This window comes from Rhagoletis pomonella, unplaced genomic scaffold, assembly GCF_013731165.1.
Source record: "Rhagoletis pomonella isolate Grant_MI unplaced genomic scaffold, Rhpom_1.0 Rhpom_scaffold_00001, whole genome shotgun sequence".
NCBI lineage: Eukaryota > Metazoa > Arthropoda > Insecta > Diptera > Tephritidae > Rhagoletis > Rhagoletis pomonella.
This window is the reverse complement of record NW_023458555.1, coordinates 85,014,705-85,037,346: the sequence shown is the minus strand read 5'-3', so window position 1 is coordinate 85,037,346 and position 22,642 is coordinate 85,014,705. Positions and strand designations below refer to the sequence as shown.

Here is a 22,642-nt window from a genome sequence, read left to right as displayed (position 1 = left end):
TCATTAATACCCTCTATCTGCAATTTGCACAAAAACTAATTTGTGATTTTAGAAACCATCTGGGACTTATTACCTGTCGTTATATAAGGTAGCATTAATATCACTGATGACAGTAAAAGCTTAGGTGGATTTTTATATCAGAATCTCATCTTTGTGAAAAGTGTGCAGATAGAGGGTATTATTGAATATAATCCCTCGATGTGTAAAATATATAAACATTTTATTTCAACGTATAAAAAAAATAAATCTACCTGCGTTACAGCACGTCGGGAGACGGGGAAGGGGGGCGTAGCGTGACTTGGTGTGCGCGCCGTTCGCGCGGGATACGCGGGGCGCGAGCGTGAGCGCGACGCGCGCGGTGTGGCGCGCTGGCGCGGGCTGCCGCGAAGCTAAGCAAATTTAATGTTTGAAAGAGAAATAATGTCAATTGATTTTATTTCATTTTAAAAAAGGTAATAATGTCAATTGACTTTATTTTGCACCAGGGTGGGAAATAAAGTCAATTGACCTTATTTCCGTTGATCTTATTACCTGTCACCAATTTCAGGAGTTAAAAGCCCTTCCGAAAGGCCTTCCTGAGAATCAAGAGGCCTTCCACTCTACATTCCCTTCTCCTTTCTTTTTTGTATGGAGTGGCACAAATTGAAGGCCTTCCCCTTTCGTAACCCATAGAAGGCCTTCCAGAAGGGCTTTTATAGGACGTGCTTCAGAAGGCCTTTTGGAGAAGTTCTTTTAAAGTTGCTTCTTTAATTTATAAAATTCATACATCTTTGAAGTATTTGCTTAAGGTTTATATAAAAATTTGTGTTATTGCAACTTAAAATGGTTATTAAAATTCATTTGTAATGCAAAATAATATAAATTTATGCATTCGCGTAAATTGTAAATGGATAAGCCCTCCTAGAAGGCATGCAAGGAAGTATTTTTTCAGCCCTTCTTGGGTAGGCCTCTTAGATTGGCTTCACTTAAGAAGGCCTACCTAAATTATCTTCTGGGAGGAATAGAGGCGGCCGGTCCCTATACCTACAACTTTGGCGTTGCGTTGGCGTGGAATTTCAATGTAGCAAAATTTGGCAACGCTAACGCCAACGGAAAGCAGAAAGGTCGTGTGCGTCCGTCGTCAGCTGTTGGAAATAAATAAAATTATGTGAAATATTTTGGCCTTTTAATAACATTAGGGCAAGAAATATAATTTTTCATGCAATTATTGATGTGTAATATTAATTTATCTGTCGTTACTATGTTAATTTAGTGGCCAAAGCATTCTCTGCCAAGCTTCATTGTAGAAAGCATACTTTTAACGTGCGTTCGCAACGCCAAAGTTGTAGGTATGTGGACCGGCCTCTATTCTTTGTTTACACAAATTTTCCCATATCTACATATACATATTAGGCGGGGTCGATTTTGTATGGGGGAAAATAAAAGGCATTTGACCGTATTGTAATAGTAATATTATGATGGCTTAGGTCGAAGCCAATTGTTATTGGCCACGAACGATTAATTTAAATTGCATCTTTAGCCCGCGCAATTGAATCAAAATGTATGAATTTTGAAAATTAAACTTTGGCTTGTAATATCTATGGAATGCGTTAATTGTTATAATCAGGGCCTTATATCAAATTAAGGGTTATTCAATTTAGTACCTAATTACAATAAGTCTACAAGTTTTTAAGATATTAGGATACAACTTACAACAACTATAATTTTCCTTATGAGTTTTCAACTCTTCAGTAACCATGTGAAATATACAAAAAAAAAGTGAGACGACATTTATTTCAAACGTTTTAATGTTTTCGAATGTTCATATAATATTAAAAGGACCATGGACTTGGTTACGCCGATTTGGTCAGTTTTCAAGATCGTGGTTAATGTAGTCAAACATGTTTTGTCAAGAATTAGGTATCGTTTGATAAGTAATAGTAGTAAGCATATAAGTACTTACATACATTAACATAATACAATTAGGGTGAAAAACGCCCATTTTGAGTCCATTTATGCAGTTTAAAATTGGAATGGTTTCACTAGTCACCGAAGAAACACATTTTTCGCGGTTTCTAAATTTGCCGTTATATGAAAGTAGGGAACTTGCAATAAGTGTTTAGATATACATAAATATTTTAGTTAACTCCATTATGTGAAAAAGTGACTGTAGGGAAATGAAATAGTCTTTAACATATCCTGGGAATTTCTTTTAAGGAGTCTCCAATTGGACGATATTGCTTTGCATTCAGCTTCAACGTAAAGTCACTCCCTGGCACACTTTTCTGTAATCCGGTTCTTTTATTTAAAAGCTATTTATACAATTGAAGAGAAATTTGTTTAGGACAAAACCGGAGATCCACTTAAGTTTTTTGATATAACTTTGGTAAATGGTACTCGATCGGTACGTAATAATTACCAAATTGAAGGCGAGACTTACTGTTACTGATTTATGATAATAATATGATGAAAATCGTTCAGATTATAAACAAATTATTTTAAAATAGAGTAAATGTTGAACAAAATTTTTTTTGTAAATTTCCTATATTTGCAATTTTTATATTGTATGCATAAATTAATTAGTGTTTCTAGAAGTTGTGTCTGTTCTGTGTTTCATAACTCATTTGCAAAAACAAAATTTTTCCGCGATGATGGAAAATAATGGCTATTCTATTAGAACTACCGAAATTCTTCCTAAATTTGCAAAAATTCGCAAACTATAGCTAATATTAAAAAAAGATTCACAGTCTCCGACTAACTCTCTTTGCGTACGGTAGTGTTTTCATCGTTCTATTGCCTGTGCGTTCCTAAGCCCCTTAGTTATCAGAACAACAAATAAAACATACTTACTTGTTTTTCTCGTTGGTCAAAAGTGCACGTGTAACTCATTCAGTGACAGTGCGATTAATTAACCATGGCCCCCAGTGCCATAAAAACAAAAAAACCCAAATCTTACTCGGATTAGCCAATGCTCTCTACTCCAACATTTGTCACACCTAATCCAAAGTTTGTAGTTGTCTCGGCAACAAACGAATTGAAGCCCCTGTCACATTTTTCATGCTTTGCTGTCAAAAAATCCCTTCACTTAATTAGCAAAGAAATCATCAGTGTGTCGGAATTAAGAGACGGAAGTCTTTTACTCCTTGTCAATAACAAAGCCGCTGCAGAAAATTTTATCGCTGCCAAACAACTAGCAGGGCTTTGCGAGATAAAGTGCAAGTACCACGAAAACAACTGCGTTAAGGGCACACAATACGCCCCCCTCCTAAACCATGTCCCAGAAGAAGAAATAGTAAAAAACTTAGAATCACAAGGAGTAGTTGCAGTCTACAAGTTCAAGAAATCCATTGACAATAAATTAAGAGAAAGTGGAGTTGTTTTATTGACCTTCGACTTGTATAAGTTACCTGAGTCACTCAAAGAGTCGTGGCATAAGTACTGCAAAAATTACCCTTTATGTGTGAATTGTAGCCTTCCACCCCATGGTATCATTACCTGCATACGCACTATGTGCGCAAACTGTGCCGAGGAGCACCCTTCTAACCACAACAAATGTACCAAATATATCCAACAAAAAGAAATTCCCTCTTAAGCAAAGTCTATTTATATTTCGCAGCTACCTCAAATATCACCAACAACATCTTTTGCAGGCACGGCTGCTCGTGCTCTCAGTGGTCCTGCTCAGGAATCTACAAAACCCACCTTTACCAATAATATAAAATTAACCACTACAAATCTAACTACCGAAAAAAAACCTCAATCTCTCACTATCTGCAAACCAACCAACATTTCAATTACCACCCCCACCGTCACCAAAACTACATCCTCTGCAGCAACCACAAGTGCATCATTTGTTACTGCTATTTCGTCTACAGCAAATGAGACCTCCTCTTCCAACTCAATATCATCAGCAGATAACACAACTCAGTCTTCATTGTCAAACTATCTTTCTCCTATCACCAATCTAGCACAAAAACTAATTCATAATAATGACGTATTATACAAAGAGTATGGAAACTTCCGACTCTGATATTGATATACAGTAACATACTCTTGACCTATCTCTTTGTGCCCCAATGTCTTTTACAACTGTACAATGGAACATCAAAGGATTATACAACAATTTTAACGAGCTAAAGCTTCTTATCAACGAACACCATCCCTCTTTCATATCACTGCAAGAGACACACTTGCTTTTTAGTATCTCTATACATATTTCTAGCCGTTATACTAGCTATTTCACAAACTCGCCGAACAATAATTCGAGTAAGCAAGGAATTGCTGCTCTCATTTTGAAAGACATTCCACACAAACGCATCCACCTTCTAAATTGATCTTCTAAATATTACTCACAAAGTAAATGGCAACATCATCATTGTTGGAGACATGAATGCTTGGAGCCCCCTGTGGGGTTCCGACTCTAATAACAAAAGAGGGGAGATATTTGAAGAACTGCTCCTCACAGAAAACTTAATTGTCTTAAATGACAACGCACCAACGCACTAGCTACACGGAAGTGACCACTTCCCTCTAATAACAAAAATGATAACCAGCCTCTCAAATTCCGGACTCTCTACTCCAAAATTTGTAACAGATAAAGCAAACTGGACCAGTTTTCAAACTGTTGCCAGCAATTTTTTATCCGAAATCCCAAAATCAATTAATGTTAATAAGGAACCACAAACTCATTACAAGCTACATAAAAAAATAGTCCCTTACTGGTCTGAATACCTATCTTCCCTGAGGGAAGAGAAACGAACCCTATGGAACATTTACAGAAAAACCCGCTCAGAGTCGAATCTTTTAAAATATAAAAAGGCAAACGCCATATTTAAAAAGAAACTTAGAGAAACCAAACGGAAAAGCGTCGAATCTCTTTCCGAGTCTATAAACCCACAGTCAAACCCTAAAGAAATCTGGACTAAAATCAAAACACTTACCGGAACGTTCAATCAATTCTCAATAAAAGTTATTGAAACCGACCACCCGAGGAAATTACAAACAATTTTGCGTCTGTGTGGTCTACTATTCCAAGGATTCGAATTTTAAAAATGAATTTAAGACACTAAAAAGTAAAATTGTTAGCAGTCAGTACACTTGTAATTCACTGTCTTCAACCAGTAATGCAATAGAATGTCCTATTACTCTTTTCGAATTTGAAACCACAATCTCTCCTATGTCGGGGAAATCACCCGGAAGGGATAGAGTTTCATATACAATGCTGAAAAATGCTCCAACAACTTCAAAAGAAAAATAATAACTTGTACAACAATATATTTGCCCAAGGCATCATACCTCAGGCATGGAAACATGCTATCGTAGTGCCAATCCCCAAGCCAAATAAATCAAGCACACACGTCTCGGGGTTCAGACCAATTAGTTGTTGTTGTAGCGGCTACAACAACCCCGCCCAGATCGGTTGGTATCTCAGTCGTTGTCGTCAAGTTCCATTAACGGAAGCCCTAGGAAGCGTGCAGCTTCTGCGGGGTTGGTCCACAGGGACAAGGCCGTTAGGGTTGTTGGGTTTTCCGGGCATGCGAAGAGATGTTTCGAGTCATGTGGGGTCTCTCCGCATGCCAGACACTCATTTGGCACATCCTCATTCAAGCTACTCAGGTAGGAGTTTAACCTACTGCAGTAGCCGGAGCGAAGTTGTGCAAGTGTCGTTCGCGTCTCCCGAGGCAGATGAAGCTCCGTCTCGTCTATGTCCGGGGGCGGTATGCCTAGAACGGCATTCACAGGTCTAGAGTCTACATAACTCGAGACTGACTCCCTGTGAATGCCGTTCAGGGCCAGTCGGTAAGCTGTCGGGCCCAGAGGTTGCTGATGAACCTCTGGACTTCGTCCGTCAGTTCATATAGATGCCTCCTGACGTGCCTAGGCGAGGGCTCCTCTGCAAGCAGCTGTCTGTTTGGGTGGCCACTTCTGTGGCTCCCGACCAGGAACTGCTTGCAGAGCATGATGTTCTCCTTTACTGGGAGCATTTGCGCCTCGCCGTGAAGATGGTGTTCGGGCGACATCAGGAGGCATCCTGTCGCTGTCCTGAGTGCGGTGTTCTGTGCAGTCTGTAGCTTCGTCCACTGGATCCTACTAGTCCCCGGCGACCACAATGGCGCTACGTAGTTCAAAACCGGCCGGCCTATTGCCTTGTATGTTGCCAGCAACGTTTCTTTGTCTTTGCCGTAAGTACTGCCGGCTTAGTCTTCTCCCTTGCTTAAGCAAGGTACTCGAAAAAATTGTTGCGAAAAGAATAATTTGGTTTGGTCGTACTAACGGCTTTATCGATTCACATCAGACAGCATTTAAAGCAAGGAACAATAGACGCTTTGCTGGTTTTCGAAAACTATGTATCAAACGCTTTGGTGACAAAAAACCATGTCTTCACTCTTAGCCTCGATTTTGAAAAGGCTTACGATAGGATAGGCATTCATGTAGTTCTAAGACAACTTGCAAGGTGGAAAATTGGCCTAAAAATATATAATTTTGTAAAAGCTTTTTTGGCCAATAGAACGTTCGCTGTCAAATACAACAATAAATTTTCGAAAACCAAGAATAATGGAATACCTCAGGGCTCGCCACTTTCGGTAGTGTTATTTATTGTTGCATTCGACGAAATTAATAAAATATTTCTCAACTTTAAAAGGATATCGTACATGGTTTACGCGGACGATGTGATACTCTTCACTAAGTGTAAAGATCGAAAATCAGTTCATGACGACTTCCATCAAATCCTTAGAGTGATTTCTAATTGGTCAGAAGCTTCAGGAGCATCCCTTGCATACTACAAATGTAAAATCCTACACTTATGTAAGAAACGAAATTGTTCGTCTTTGTTGTTAAATTTTAATGGTGTCGATATTAAAAGCTATGATAGCTTAAAAATATTAGGTGTTATCTTCGACAAAAGATTTACATTTAGAGAACACTGTGGACACCTTAGAGCAGAGTTAAGCAAAATGTTATAAAATACTTGTCGTCGAAACATTGTTTGATAAAGTCACCAATACCTGTTAATATCACAAGAGCTGTTATGATCTCAACAGTGGATTATGGACTGCCGATATACGGGCAATGTGCAAAGGCCAACATAAGGATGATAACACCACCATATCATGCAGCTGTTAGGAGAAGCATCCGCACCTTCCCTACATCACCAATCGCTTGCATTCTCTCGGAAGCTGGGATGCCGTTACTTCAAGAACACATTGCATACAATACCCTCAAATAAATACCAAAAGTTTTACAAGGCAACAATTCCCTGGTGCTCAACCTAGCAAAAACTCAAACAAATAAGAAAAAAAAAATTCTCGCCACCAATCCACAATAGCCAAATGTATATCAGCGGCGAAAGAACTGGGTATCCCTACTGCTATAAAGAGCTCTATTTTTAAAAGTCCTCCACCCTGTCAACCAATAAGCAGGTACATTTATTCGAACTTGGTAAAATACCGTAAAAGCGAAACCAATCCAGCAGTATACCAGCAACTTTTTATAGAGCTTACAACAGATTTACAAAACCAGGGATGGAAATTACTTTACTCCGACGCATCTAAAGATAAGTCTCAAACCGCTTATGCTGTCGTCGACTCTAAATTCTCCACCATTTGTGCTGGGAATCTCTTTGACTTTTGCTCAATATATACAGCTGAAGCAGTAGCGATATTACAGGCAGTTGAACTCACACATAAAACAAAAGGAAAGTGGGTTGTATGTACTGACAGCCTCTCCACAATAAATTCGCTGGATAATGTCAGAGAGAATAACCACCTACTCAACGCAATACGACACAAGATGCTGGAGCGTAAAGGGTCAACGAGAATCATATGGATTCCTGGCCATGTAGATATCAAAGGTAACGAAGCTGCTGACCAGAGGGCCAAACTTGCAGCAATTGAACCTCTTTGCACTTCCGAATGGTTCCTGAAAGACGACATTATACGCTTGGTACATGCACACATAACGACCGAAAGTGCATTCCCACGACAGCCGGTTCTACGTACCGGAATGACTCGGGTTTTACCCGACCAAGGGCTGTTGTTTCGGCGATCTAACCCCGTTTAGGTCGGCGAAGTATCTCAGAAGTTGTTCGTCCATAGGGCTACATTCGCTACGTTTTCTCCTACTCAGGGCTGGCATCGAGTCAAACCCAGGACCAGAAACCTACACCTGCTGTGTATGCCAGAGAGGACTACACCACAACTCCCCCTCTGTCAAGTGCAATGCTTGCGAGGGGTGGTGTCACCTCAGACTACGGACACATCGGCAGTGGTCCACGTCGTATGTGGCCCCCTGCTGCTCAAACAGAGCAGCCTCCACGGCTAACCTCAGTTCACCAGAGCAGCCTCACACAGTCACCACAGCACAACAACATAATAACACCACAGACCATACCACAGCCACGACAGACCATAAAACACACACAGCCGCACCACCACCCACACGCCGCCGCCAACAACTCCTGGTTCCTCCTACAATCTGCACGGTATGTCAGACCAGGATATTCCGTAATGTGACATCAGTCAAGTGCAACACCTGCCTTGGCTGGTGCCACTTTAGGGCATGCTAAGGTCTGCGTACCACGCGAGACTGGACGAGGAACTTCGAGGGCCCGTGTTGCGCTGCTCGGTCGCAGACCCCAACTGCGACGCCTCCCGCCACCACCACAGGGCGGCAACCATCACAACAGCGCACACAGCCAACGGCAATAAGAACACACACATCCCTTACACCCCACACCACAACACGTCTCCCGAACCACATGAAGCTCCTTTAATTTAACTGTAACGGGCTACAGAGCAAGATTGAGGAGATAACCGTCTTTATGTGTCGGCATGGTATATTGATAGCTGCGGTCCAAGAGACGAAGTAGCACAGCAATTCAACATTGTTGAATTGTGGCGGGTACAACGTGCACCGTCGAGATCGCGAGCGAGATAATGGTGGTGGCTTAGCGTTCATCACGCACCACACCGTGCAGTATCGTCTTATCGAAGCAGACATCGACCGCAGGGATACCACCCTAGAATGTCAGGGCATTGCTATCCGGTCAAGCGATGTTGAGCTCGAAATATTTAACATATACATACCCCCTGTCACCTGCTGCCCGGCAGGATATCACCCTGGTATAGGTGCGCTCCTCAGAGGTGAAAACCGTATGGTAGTAGATGACTTTAATGCGCATCACGATCTTTGGCATTCAAGCCTGTCAAACGATCGTAGGGGAACAGAATTAGCTGAGCAGATAGACGATTCGACATTCTGCACAATGAACGACGACGCACCCACCAGGATTATGGGTAACTGCAGCAGCTCGCCAGACATCACCATAGTTAGCGCTGGTCTGATAAACAGCATAACATGGCGACCTATGCTGACCTTACCATCAGACCATCAACCCATAGTCATCTCGATAGACAAACCAACCGACTTTGCCTCCGCTAAACACCGGACCTATATCAACTTCTCTAAAGCTGATTGGAAAGGTTACGCGGAGTTTACTGGGAACACCTTCGCTGCGCTTCCCACACCAACCGACGTCCATTTCGGTGAACGTAAGTTCGGCAGGGCTGTCACTGCTGCTGCAGCTCGCTTCATACCGGCAGGATGTATAACGGACCCACGTCCAAACTTCCCTGCGGAAGCGGCTGTTCTAGCCGATGAGCGCGACAGCCTTCGTCAGGGCGATCCCGGAGATCTCCGTATTAGGGATCTCAACGCGGAGATTCGGCAACTAGTAAACGTACATAAGCGGAAGAAGTGGGAGGAGCATCTGAAGACCTGTAACTTCGCCTCTGGTGTGAGTAAGCTTTGGTCAACCGTGAGGTCACTGTCCAATCCGACGAAGCACGACGGCAGAGTCGGAGAGATGCGCGAGCTATTTTAGCCGGCAGTTCATACTGCATCCTCCGGTGGACAAAGCCAAGCGTCGAGTGACCAGAAGGCTGCACAAAGTGCCAACAACTTGTGCCCCCCTTGCTTTCACTTGCGGTGAAGTTCAGGTGGCCATCGGGAAGGCGAAAGCCTCCAAAGCCATGGGTCCCGACGGAATATGCATGCTGATGCTGAAAAATTTGGGTCCTGCGGGAGTAGCGTACCTAATGGAGGTCCTCAACTTGTCCATGGCCACTCTCATCATCCCAGACATCTGGAAGGTGGGGAGAGGGGTCCCACTGCTCAAACCGGGGAAACCCGCCAATATAGGAGATTGTTATCGTCCGATTACACTCCTTTCCCCGGTAGCGAAGACACTCGAGGCCTTGCTACTCCCGTACTTCACAAACCACTTGACCCCAGCGATGCATCAGCATGGCTTCCGTAAAGTGCACAGTACAACAACAGCACTTAACGTCATGAACACTCAGTTAACTCGTGGCCTTAACTGTAAACGTCCCTGTGAGAGAACGATTCTAGTAGCGTTGGACCTGTCAAAGGCTTTTGACACTGTCAGCCATTCCACGCTACTAGAAGATATAGGGGCTTCCTCTCTCCCACAGAGGCTCAAACTCTGGTCGGCAAATTATCTGAGTGGTCGACACTCGTCGGTAATGTTTAGAGACAAATCGAGGAAACTTAGAAAAATAAAACAGGGTGTTGTCCTTTCCCCACTACTGTTTAACTTTTACATTTCAAAGCTCCCTCAACCACCAGAGGGAGTCTCGATTGTCTCTTACGCCGACGATTGCTCGATCATGGCGACTGGGAATGGAATTGATGACTTGTGTTCGAAAATAAACGGATATCTCTCTGACCTTTTTCTCTTCTTCGCTGCAAAGTGTCTAGCCCTCTCCCCTACGAAATCCTCTGCGACCCTGTTCACAACCTGGATGTCGATGACACACCAATTCCGACGGTGAATAATCCTAAAATACTCGGAATAACATTCGACAGCCTGCTCTCCCTCTCTGCGCACACAGCCGCTATTGTCAATAAAGTACAGAGCTGCAACAAGGTCCTCAAGTCGCTAGCCGGAAGTACTTGGGGCAAAGACAAAGAAACGTTGCTGGCAACATACAAGGCAATAGGCCGGCCGGTTTTAAACTACGCAGCGCCAGTGTGGTCGCCGGGGACTAGTAGGACGCAGTGGACGAAGCTGCAGACGGTACAAAATACAGCACTCAGGACAGCGACAGGATGCCTCCTGATGACACCAGAACACCACCTCCACGATGAGGCAAAAATGCTCCCAATTAGGGAGCACAACACGGTGCTCTGCAAGCAGTTTCTTGTTGGGAGCCACCTATATGGCCACCCAAATAGACAGCTGCTTGCAGAGGAGCCCTCGCCGAGGCACGTCACGAAGCATCTATATGAACTGACGGACGAAGTCCAGAGGTTCAGTAAGCAACCTCTGGACCCGTCAGCTCATAGACAGGCCCTGAACGGCATTCACAGGGACGCAGTCTCGAGTTATGTAGACTCAAGACCTGTGAATGCCGTTCTAGGCACACAAACACCGGACATTGACATGACGGAGCTCCATCTGCCTCGGGAGACCAGAACGACAATAGCCCAACTTCGCTCTGGCTACTGCAGCAGGCTAAATTCCTACCTGTGTAGGTTAAATGCGGATGTGCCGAACGAATGTCCGGCATGCGGAGAGACCCCTCACGACTCGAAACATCTCTTCGCATGCCCGGAAAACCCCACAACCCATAGAGGCTGCACGCTTCTTGGGGCTGCCGTTAGTGGAACTCGACGACAATGACTGAGATATCAGCTGATCTGGGCGGGGTTGTTGTAGCCGCTACAACAACAACAACAACCGAAAGTGCACATAAATTTTTAAATTCGCAACATCATTATGGTAAGTTTACTACAAAGGGAAATAAACTCGTTTACGACTCAAACATCTCTTACAATGATTTGAAAACAGTCACCCGGTTACGTATTGGCCACACAATTATAACTCACAGCCACATCCTCAAGGGGGAAAGCCGACATCAGGAAAAGCATCTTTGGAAACTATACACCTTCGGATTATTTAATAACTATTGAGAGTTGTAACGGACTTTCCTGGGTGCTGGGCGTAGCTCTCGGTTGTCCAGGGTCCTGTGAGGAGTAAACACCCTATCTCCTCGTGAAATTAGAACACACTCGCTTCTCGTTTATAGCCTCTTTATTTGCTGTACTCTCGCTATATCCACTCTCTAAAGTATAGAACTAGAGTAGGTTTAAACCCTACAGCTAGCACCAGTCTCAGTGGTTAAAGCCCACTTCGAATATACAATAATAGTCTCGGAGGTTGATCCCTCTTCCACTACCCGTGTGACCCACGTTGCGACGCGTGCCACGTATGCCTAGCTAATCCCCAATGCTTGTTAGCACTGCTCCTTTTATACCATTTTTGTCCATCCGCAGACAGTTATCCTCATTACAATTGTTTGTGCTTTATACATTTTATGTAGGTATTGTATGTTGTAGGTATTTCTTATACTGTGCATACAAAGTAATAATTCAAAATATATTAGTGGATACATACATACGTACTAGTATAATCCGAATAGATACAATTCAATAAGCTTATGTACATACATACGCATATATATAATAATTCAAAACATAAGTGTACATATATATATATTTGTACATGTGTGTATACAATTTCAAATCAACAATTCAGGGTAAATAGTACAAAGGATATATATGTATGTGTATATAAAGTTGTTGTGGGGCCCAGGGCCACAGGATCCGGGGTCCTCACAGAGTAAGAACATTGGCAGGATTGTAAAGTACTTAGTATTGACAAATCTAAAGAAAATAATCTAGAGTTAAGTTTTATTTTAGATTAGGGTCAATTTATAAGTTAACCAGTTTACTAGGTATACAAAAAGTTGACAAGCGAGCTGAAGGTCTTAGTTACTAGTGCTCCTAGTTATTGTAATTAGGTGATTTATCACTTAATTTCTGTATAATAAATAAATAAAAAAAGATTAGAATATTTGGAACCGGCGCCCTAAATGCACGCCAGCAATATTAATGCTGTTCTTTACATCTTTTGACTATACAAGGTGTCCCAGAAGTAACCTGCAAAACTTGAGGAGAAGGTAGGGGGCGGGTGAGCTCCATGATAAGCAAAAATTTTCCAGTTAAAAGTGTCATCGTTTTTGAAATATTTTAATTTTTCCTGCCTTTTCATGTATTTTCTTTAACTGCATCTACAAACAAGGCTATACTTAGTAAATTTTTTATGTAAAATACTTCCAGATAGTTGCTTCTCCATATTCAAGTGCAATGTAGTAAAAATATATTAAGGAACCATTATAAAATTAGGACTATTTTGGGATTTTTAACTTTTTGATATTTTGTTCCCCAACTTTGACTATCTCTGATGAAAAAGAATGTACTGAGCTATAACTTTACATTACATAAAAAAAATTGCTCATTTAATAAATATTTCAGAAATGTGCCACTCTTACTATTTCAAATAGAAAAAAAGTTATAGCCGCTTTTGTGGGTAAAGGATTGAGACACGCTAGAATGTATTTAATATATGTAAATTTAAGTTGCTCTTATTACTGACCAATGACATGCTAAATCGTACAAATGTACATTATTACATGCTCCTGACATTATTTTATGTTACTTACCGGGACTAGAGCCAACATCAAGGGCTATATCTATCAATATTTTTTGTGAAGGATGGGTTCACGTGAAATAAAACACACATGAGTTTGCATCATTTCATTTTTCATTTATTGATAAAATATGCTCAAATTGGCGACCTTCTACTCTAATACAAGCTCGGCACCTTTTAAGAAAATACGCTTATAGAGATCCTAAACTCAATTGGGCTATCTCAGCAGCAGCTCCATTTATTTGTTCCGCCAAATGCTCTTCGTTTTGAATTATTTTTGAATAAGTTTTGTCCTTAAGACAGCCCCAGTAGAAAAAATCGAATAGATCCAGGTCTGGCGATCGAGCAGGCCATGTGATTGGCCCGTATCGTCCAATCCATCGGCGAGGATAAGTTTCATCTAAATGAGCTCTTACTTCACACCCGTAGTGAACAGGTCATCCGTCATTTTGCTTCCATAGTCTTCGCCGCAGGTTTAAGGGTACATCTTCTAAAAGAGTTGGAAGCCGTTCCTGAAGGAACTTTAAGTAACTGTGGGAGTTGAGCGTTGGCGGCAGTTCCACAGGTCCCAATATCTGACAATTAAAATACCGTACCATAAATTTGTTTTGTACCGGTACTGCAAACGATCTTATCTGATTTCGTGAGGATTGTCTATCTGCCAACTGTGAAGGTTATGTAAATTAAAATAATCATCACGTTAGCATAAGGATTCATCCCTCCAAAATTTTTTATTGAAAAAGTTGGGGTCTGATTCATGCATTCTCAACATTTCACGGCAAAATCTAACCCTCGACAGGTAATCTATTTCTTGTACAGCCTGAACACGTTGAATGTGGTAGGGATGAAATCGATGGTCTTTTAAAGCTTTGTGAACTGTAGTTTTTGGTATTCCAGTCCGTCTTTCCATCATTCTCTCTGAAGTCGATGGACCTAGTTCCACTTCCTCTAACACAACTTTAACATCTACCGTTGCAGGACGCCCTGTCTCGCCGCCACGCCTTCCAGGTATGCGACCTTAAAAAAGTTAAAAATGATAGTTAAAAGAAGAATGGCTTCAAACAAGAAAGGTGTAAAAATTACTTACCTTTAGATATTTCTCTATGGGTGCGGGGGAATACTTCACGACCCGGATGCCGACGATTTGGGTATCGCTCTGCATAGAGTCTTTGAGAAGCTCTGGTATTACAGCAAGCTTCACCGTAAATTAGGTGAATATCCGCATATTCATGCGACGTATACTGCGTGTTCTCTGTCATAGTATTAATAACACAATGTTCGAAGGGTCCAATTTCACAAAATCCACTTTCATTATTTCCGGTAAGTAACACAATATAATGTCAGGAGCAAGTAATAATGTACCTTTGTACTATTGAGCATGTCATTGGTCGGTAACAAGACCAACTTAAACTTAAATCTATTAAATACATGTAGGAGTCGACATACGGGCAACCCGTAGCGGACAAGAGTACTGACCCAAAATGCGACCCTGACGTACAGCGACACGCAACACTGACCAGTACTAACGAAAACGGACCAACGAACGAACGAGGACATAATTTAGAAGTCAGTCGTCAAACTGGCACCCGAGCGAACACAACTATAGCATCTTTTAATAAACGCAAAATGTTAGTTTAAAACTAAACCCGGTGTTTTATTTGAGCAATAAAGCCAATCATTTCCCACAAATTGGTGTTACATTGACCTGTACAGACAGCAGATAAAATAAAATAAAAACTATTGTTCATGAACGATCGTAAATAACGTGTGAGATTAAATAATCTCGTATATTTGGCAAAACGTGTAAACCCAAATTGGGAAGCGTACATGGCCTGATGCGTTAAAACGGACATAACGGTGCCACATTGAAGGCGTTCCGCGGAGTGCGGGTGATTTTTACTAACGAATAAAACGGTCATAACAGTACCCAATTAGAAGCAAGCGCGGTGGTGACGATTTCAGCACACAGCGCCGCAAACATCAGCATTTCCATAGCTCAGCAACGCAGAAAGTATACCAACGCAGACGCAAAGGTGTGCGAGAAGCGAAAGCGCAGTCGAGGCGCAAGCAGCAGCATTGCCATTGCTCGGCAACCCAGCAAATTATAGTTCTTTTCGTCGAGCAAACAATTTACTCAACTATGTTAGAGCAGCGAGAGCGCAGATTGCTGCGCAAGAAGCAACATTGCCATTGCTCGGCAACGCAGCAGAATATACCAACGCAGATGCAACGGTGTTGGAGAAGCGAAAGCGCAGTTGAGGCGCATGCAGTAACATTGCCATTGCTCGGCAAAGCAGCAAATTATATTGACGCAGACGCAACTGTCTTAGAATAGCGAGCGCGCAGATTGCGGCGCAAACAGCAGCATTGCCATAGCTCAGCAAAGCAGAAAATATACCAACGCAGACGCAACGGTGTTAGACAAGCGAAAGCGCAGTTGAGGCGCAAACAGCATCATTGCCATTGTTCGGAAGCACAAATTGCGACGCAAGCGGAATCGCCAGTGCGTGGCGACAAGTGTACGATATCAGCAGCATCAACAGAAACGTCGCAGAACGGCGAAATGCAAGCAGCAATTAGAAACAGTAACAAGGTGGAGAGAAGAGCGCAACGACAGACAGCAACCAAAGAAACAAAGGAATGCAAGCTAAGTCTATGTAGTTTTGTCATTTGTCTTATTCCCTTAAGCTTATGTATGTATATGTATGCAAGAAAACCGTTTGTTATTGTGCACTATTGATTGAACATATACAGTGGTGGCGAAATAAAAAAAGCCATAGAGTAAATATTTAATTTGGTACCGTAGTAGAGATTATAAAATAACATTATTAATTTCTTTCATAAACTTTGCAATACTGACTTAACTTATTTTGTGAATCAATATCAATCAAATAGCTTTAACTACAATCATTGATTTGAAACACTGAGCCGTGTTTATTATACGAAAATATAGATAGCACTATAAAATTATTGTCAATTCGTTAAAATTGTAAGACTATGGACCGCGGACAGATTTTAAGGTTGACTGTAGAGGGACTAAAGGAAAATTTAGAAAGGTTGGGGCTAGAGACAACCGAACGTAAATCCACACTACAGGACAGACTGTTGGAGCATTTCGGCCTGAATGCTAGAGACGACGAGAATGCGGAATTCGATGACGCGGGAAGTAGACGCAGCCTTCTTGTTCCAGCTGCCGAACGTTCGATGTTTACTCTCCGCGACATTGAGGACTCAATGACGTCATTCAGTGGTTCAGGCCAGCCCAGCTTCGAACAACGGCTAACAGATTTTCAAGAAAATGCGACAGCAGTGCAGTGGAGCGAGCTACAAAAGTATATTTATGGCAAGCAGCTGTTGAAGGGAGCTGCGAAAATGTTTGTGCGTAGCCGTATCGGTGTCAGTAGTTGGAGTTCACTCAGGTCGGCTTTGCAGGAGGAATTTGGTGCAGCATCGTCGTCGGTTGAGGTGCACCGCGCTTTAAGGAACCGTCGTAAGAAGCAAGATGAAGATTTGCGAGAATACTTATATAGCCTGATGGAAATTGGAAGGTCCATAAATTTGGATGACCTCTGCCTTATATAGTACTTCATCGAAGGAATACCAGAGGCCAAATCAACCAAAGCTAACTTATATCAAGCAAAATCTATTAATGATCTTACGGAGCAAATTAAAATCTTCGAGAAAATAATGCGCGGAAAACCTCTAACCATCGTCATCAAACAAAGCGGGTCCGAGTTCCCATCAGAGGAGTGGAAAATGTATCCGATGCGGCGACAGTTCGCATATCGCCCGAAATTGTCCACGAAACAAATACAAGTGCTTCAATTGCGGAAAAGAAGGTCATCGTGCAGCGGAGTGCAAAGCGGTCAACAAGCCGGCCAAGTCGGAGAGGGGTAGCGTGAATACTATGGCAAAAACTGGGAATAGGAGCAGTATGGTCTTCAAGGACTTAGTTTTTGGGGCACCCAATATGTGTCGTAAAACTATTTCAGCGCTGGTTGATACTGGATCTGACTTGTGTTTGATGCGCAGCGATACTTTGCTAATGTTGGGGCTGGACGCGGAACTGAGCAAAGAGAAGCGGCGGTTGGTAGGCATCGGCAACAGCGAACTGGTGACAATGGGTAGTTTTACCACCCATATGGTTATAGACGACGTACCACTAGACATTACGTTCCACGTAACCAGCGAACGCGACTTAAGCTATGCCGTGGTTATAGGCAACGACGTTCTGAAGCAAGTCGACCTAGTAGTGACGGAGGAGGGTGTTGATTTCCATCAGAGGAAATCGAAGTCAGAAGAATCAGCAGTGCAATTACGGGAGTCCAACAAGAAAATCTCGTTGGTCGATGCAGTTGCAAATGATAGCGTAACCGATGCGTCGTATGGACGGGGGCAGGTGTCGGGTAGTGCCGTAAAGCGGCGTGATGTAGGCGCCAAGGAACGCGTGGTTTCAGCATGCGAACTGCATAGGAGCGAAGAGGTGTCCAAAGGTGCTGTGAAAAAACACAGCGTGAGCGTCATGAAGCGCGGAATGAGATCAGGGTCATCATACGAAGATACGAGCGTGCAGAAACTTGAAGCGAACAAACACAGTGTCAAATCTAGCGAGGCGGACACTGATGAAAATCGAGTTGCGGAACTGGTCGGCGAGTTTGGGGATTTGTGCCTCATAGTAGATACGGAGGAATCGTTAGAAGTCAGCTTATCTCATCTTAACAGCATGCAAGCAAGCAAAGTTAGAGAGATGATAGCCGCCTACAAACCAATGAAAAATTTAGAGTCCCCGGTGGAGATGAAGATCATACTAAAAGATAATACTCCAGTATACGAGCGGCCAATAGGAATGCCCTACGCCGACAAATGCTTAGTGGACGAAAAGGTTACGCAGTGGTTGGAAGAAGGGGTAATTAAACCCAGCACTTCTGAGTACGCGTCACCAATCGTACTGGTCCCCAAAAAGAATGGCGAGAAAAGGCTTTGCTGCGACTACAGACGGTTGAACGAAAAAATCGTAAGGGACAATTTCCTGATGCCCGTCCTGGACGACGTAATCGAGTGGTTGCAAGGCGCCAAGATATTTACTACGCTGGATTTAGTAAACGGGTTCTTCCACGTACCCATCAATGCGGAATCGCAAAAATACACGTCTTTCGTGACTTGGAGCGGCCAGTATGCGTTTTTATACGTACCGTTCGGCATATGCAACTCGCCGGCTGTCTCTTCAAGATTCATCTTTGCCGTTTTGAGGGATTTGATTAGGGATGGAACAGTCGTGGCTTGCATGGATGATTTAATTATCCCCTCGAAGGACGAAGACGAAGGCATCCAGAAGCTAGAGGTGGTTTTAAAGACGGCTGCAGCGAAAGGATTACGAATTTGAGAAGAGTCGAGTTTTTAGGGTACGTCTTAGAAAATAATTCAATAAGACCCTCAGAGGCAAAAACGGACGCCATTAAGCGTTTCCCACTGCCACATGACCGCAAAGCAATGCAAATGTTTCTCGGACTGACGTCGTATTTTAGGAGATTTATTGAGAGGTATGCGGTTATTGCCAAGCCGTTGTCAGACATGTTGAGACAAGACGTGAAGTTCCAACTACAAGAAAAAGAACTAGCTGCGTTCCAACAGCTGAAGTGCGCTTTGGAGAGTGCGCTGTCTTGATGTTGTATGACCCGAAGGCAGTTACCGAGGTACACACGGATGCTTCAAAGCTCGGATACGGTGCGGTGTTGCTACAAAAGAATAACGACGACCAGCTGTTCCATCCAATCCAATATATGAGCCGGAAGACGAAGCCAAGAGTGGAGTGGAGGCACTGAAAAAATGGCGCGTTTATCTGATGGGTATGAAGTTCAAAATTATTACCGACTGCAACGCGTTCGCTATGACTATGAAAAAACGAGATGTACCGTTGAGAGTGTCCCGCTGGGCTATGTATTTACAGGACTTCGACTACGAAATCGAGCATCGAAGTGGCAATAAATTAAGCACTTGGACGCTTTAAGTAGGGTGTCGTGTCTGCTATTGGAAGACTCGTTAAGCCACCGGTTAAAGCAAGCACAGGAAAAGGACGATTGGGTGAGAGCAGTTCGGAAGGTTCTCGAAAGGGATTATTACAAGGACTTTTATATGAAGAATGGTGGGCTACACAAAGATCCCGTCAAGGAGTTGATAGTAGTACCTTCACTCATGGAGGAGGAAATCATTCGAACGGCACATAAACAGGGGCATTTCTCCACCAAGAAAACGCAGGATACAGTCGAAAAGTCATTTTTTATTCCGCAACTGAAGTCGAAAGCAGCGCACGTGGTTGAGAGTTGCATTGAGTGCATAATTAACGGTAGCAAAACTGGGAAAAGGGAAGGTTTCCTAAGTTCCATCAATAAGGAAGACCGCACATTGGGTACGTTCCATCTCGATCATGTCGGGCCAATGGAGACGACGAACAAATCCTACAACTATCTGCTGGTAGTAGTGGACGCCTTTTCAAAGCTCGTTTGGTTGTATCCAACGAAAAACACAGGAGCAGAGGCTGTATTCGACCGACTTAAAAAGCAGTCGGCAGTTTTTGGCAATCAGGCACGCGTTATAACCGACAGAGGCGCGGCGTTCACATCGGTCCTCTTCAAAGGATATTGTGAAAGCGAAAATATACTACATTTGACCATTGCCACCGGGGTTCCGCGAGGAAACGGTCAAGTCGAGCGGATGCACAAGATTATTGTACCTATGATAACGAAGCTCTGTTGCGAAAACCCGAGCAACTGGTATAAGTATGTGAATCGCGTGCAGCAGATCATAAACAATACGTCACCTCGAAGCACCAAAGTGTCACCATTCAAAATATTAACCGGCCTTGATATGCGCGTAAAGGAAATGCCGGATCTGCAAGAACTATTAAATATCGCCAACCTAGAAGAAATCGATTCCGAGCGGGAGAGAAGCCGCGAGCTTGCTGAAGACAACATAGCCGCGATTCAAGAAGAAAATTGTAGAACGTTTAAAGCTCGTCGTAAGGCGGAAACCGAATATGGCGTCGATGATCTGGTCGCAATTAAACGAACGCAGTACGGGGTTGGTTTGAAACTGAAGCCGAAATACCTCGGGCCGTATAAAGTGTTGCGAAGGATGGACCACGGTCGATATGAAGGTTCCACGAAGGAGATCACGAAGGGCCTGGACGAACTACTACTATCGCGGAATACATGAAGAAATGGGCCCCTTCATTCGGGCCGAATGAAAATACAGGACGGCCGATTGTAGGAGTCGACATACGGGCAACAAACAAACAAATATTGTTTTTGTATGAAAAAATGTTAGAAGATAAATAATCTTGTAAAAATGCATATTTTTTGTAAAAAAAATCAATAACTTTGAAAAATCTGTAAAATCGTAGTTCTATGTACAAGTACTCGATACCTTGTTTGATACAAGTGCAGGTACTGATTTGAGTAGTACCTTGATAGTATCGATTTATCCCTACATACACTATCACAGCTAGCATATAATTTACAGCCATATAGTAGTGTCGGTAGTAGGAGCAGTCGAGTCATTTCAGAAGTGAAGAGTAATTTCAAAATATTTGTATTGCTACATACTTATCATAGTACTGAATTTTTTGACAAATGCACAGAAAATTTTGACAATCGCAAAGATTGTTGATGTGTGTAATTTTTCGTTAAGTAAAAGCTAATATTGATGAATTGCAATCAACGATGGGAGATATTTTCTTAACATATTAATTTTACAATAATTCGTAATATTTTATTCCGCATAAATCAGCGGTAATCAAAAATTTACTGCTGTCAAAAAATATTTTATTTCACACAGCAGATTGGCAAAACTGTCCCACCATAGTAAAAATATTTTTCAACAGCTTTCCCCATAGAACTCTGTTACCGATTCACACATGCCCTAAATAAAAAAAGGCAAACAATTATAAAATATTTTTTTCGAATTAAAAATATAATTTCTGTTCATTTTTTTCTTAGGGCTTGGATTTAATGTAATGGGAGGAAAGGAGCAAAACTCCCCTATTTATATATCCCGTATTATACCTGGCGGAGTGGCTGATAGGCATGGCGGACTTAAAAGAGGAGATCAACTTTTATCTGTAAATGGTGTTGTAAGTATTTTACCACGGTTTTATCATTTCAGAATCTTGTTTGTCCAGCAGCGGAATTCTGGCAATCGCTACGCTAAATCTTTTGGCGATCAAAATTAGCGATATCAAATGTTTTAATCCGTCTGCAGACATAGTATATGCAAAAACTAGTCTAGACATCAACCTCGTCGGAAAATATCATAATAAAGAACATAGAATTAGCAAAACTTAATTAATAGGTTAGGTAAGGTATGCTGGCCAGCCACTACGTGGCTTCGCAGAGACCATTAAGGTTCATAGCGTTACCAGATAAGCTACGACCACTTTTGACAGCTAATCAATGCGAACCAGGAACGATGTTGAAGAACATCGCAGTCCTCTTGGCAAACTGGAACAACTTGTTATACCCGGCGGCTTCCAGATTAGGTAGAAAACCTCGTATATCGTATAGTTTGTAACAGCCAGTTTATCGGCATGCGATGCCAGCGGGCAATGTCCAGTTAGAACACCCACCAGTAGCCTAGCGTCCTCCCTCCTCCCATGAAGGAGACACTTCGTGAGCTTCATGTCATACTCTCTGCACATAACCCTGGGCAACTTGCAGCCTTGCGTTTTGTTCCAGGCCTTCTGCGCCTGCCGGATCATGGACAGGTCGAGTTCCCGTTTAATCGCTTGGAGGGAAATCGGCGCCTATTCTATCAGCATGGTTTTCGACAGAGCACCCCCTTTGGCCAGCCTATTGGCGTCTTCGCTACGCCGGTGTGCCCCGGAACCCAGTGCTTTGCACTCCGCCAAACTTCTAAACGAAGTGCTCTGGAATAGTAGCGCCTTTATTGCAGCCTGACTGTATATATAGAAATTCACCCGCTTGTTATCTGGAGCGCTGTTCAGTAGCTTAGCCGCGCTCCTTCTGGCCAATAATTCCGCCTAGAAAATACTGCAATAGTTTGGCAGCTTATAAGATTTGTTGAGACCGAGCCTCG

The 22,642-nt window shown here is 42.7% G+C and overlaps 1 protein-coding gene across 1 annotated transcript in view; it reads left to right on the top strand.

Moving 5' to 3' along the window:
* Window positions 1-21,680, top strand: part of LOC118748327 (protein lin-7 homolog C) — a gene marked incomplete at its 3' end in the record, with an annotated part of 54,441 nt that extends 32,761 nt beyond the window's left edge. The window contains 1 exon segment of the mRNA XM_036482705.1: window positions 21,547-21,680. Coding sequence (XP_036338598.1) covers window positions 21,547-21,680 — 134 coding nt within the window.
* Window positions 21,681-22,642: the final 962 nt, after the last annotated feature.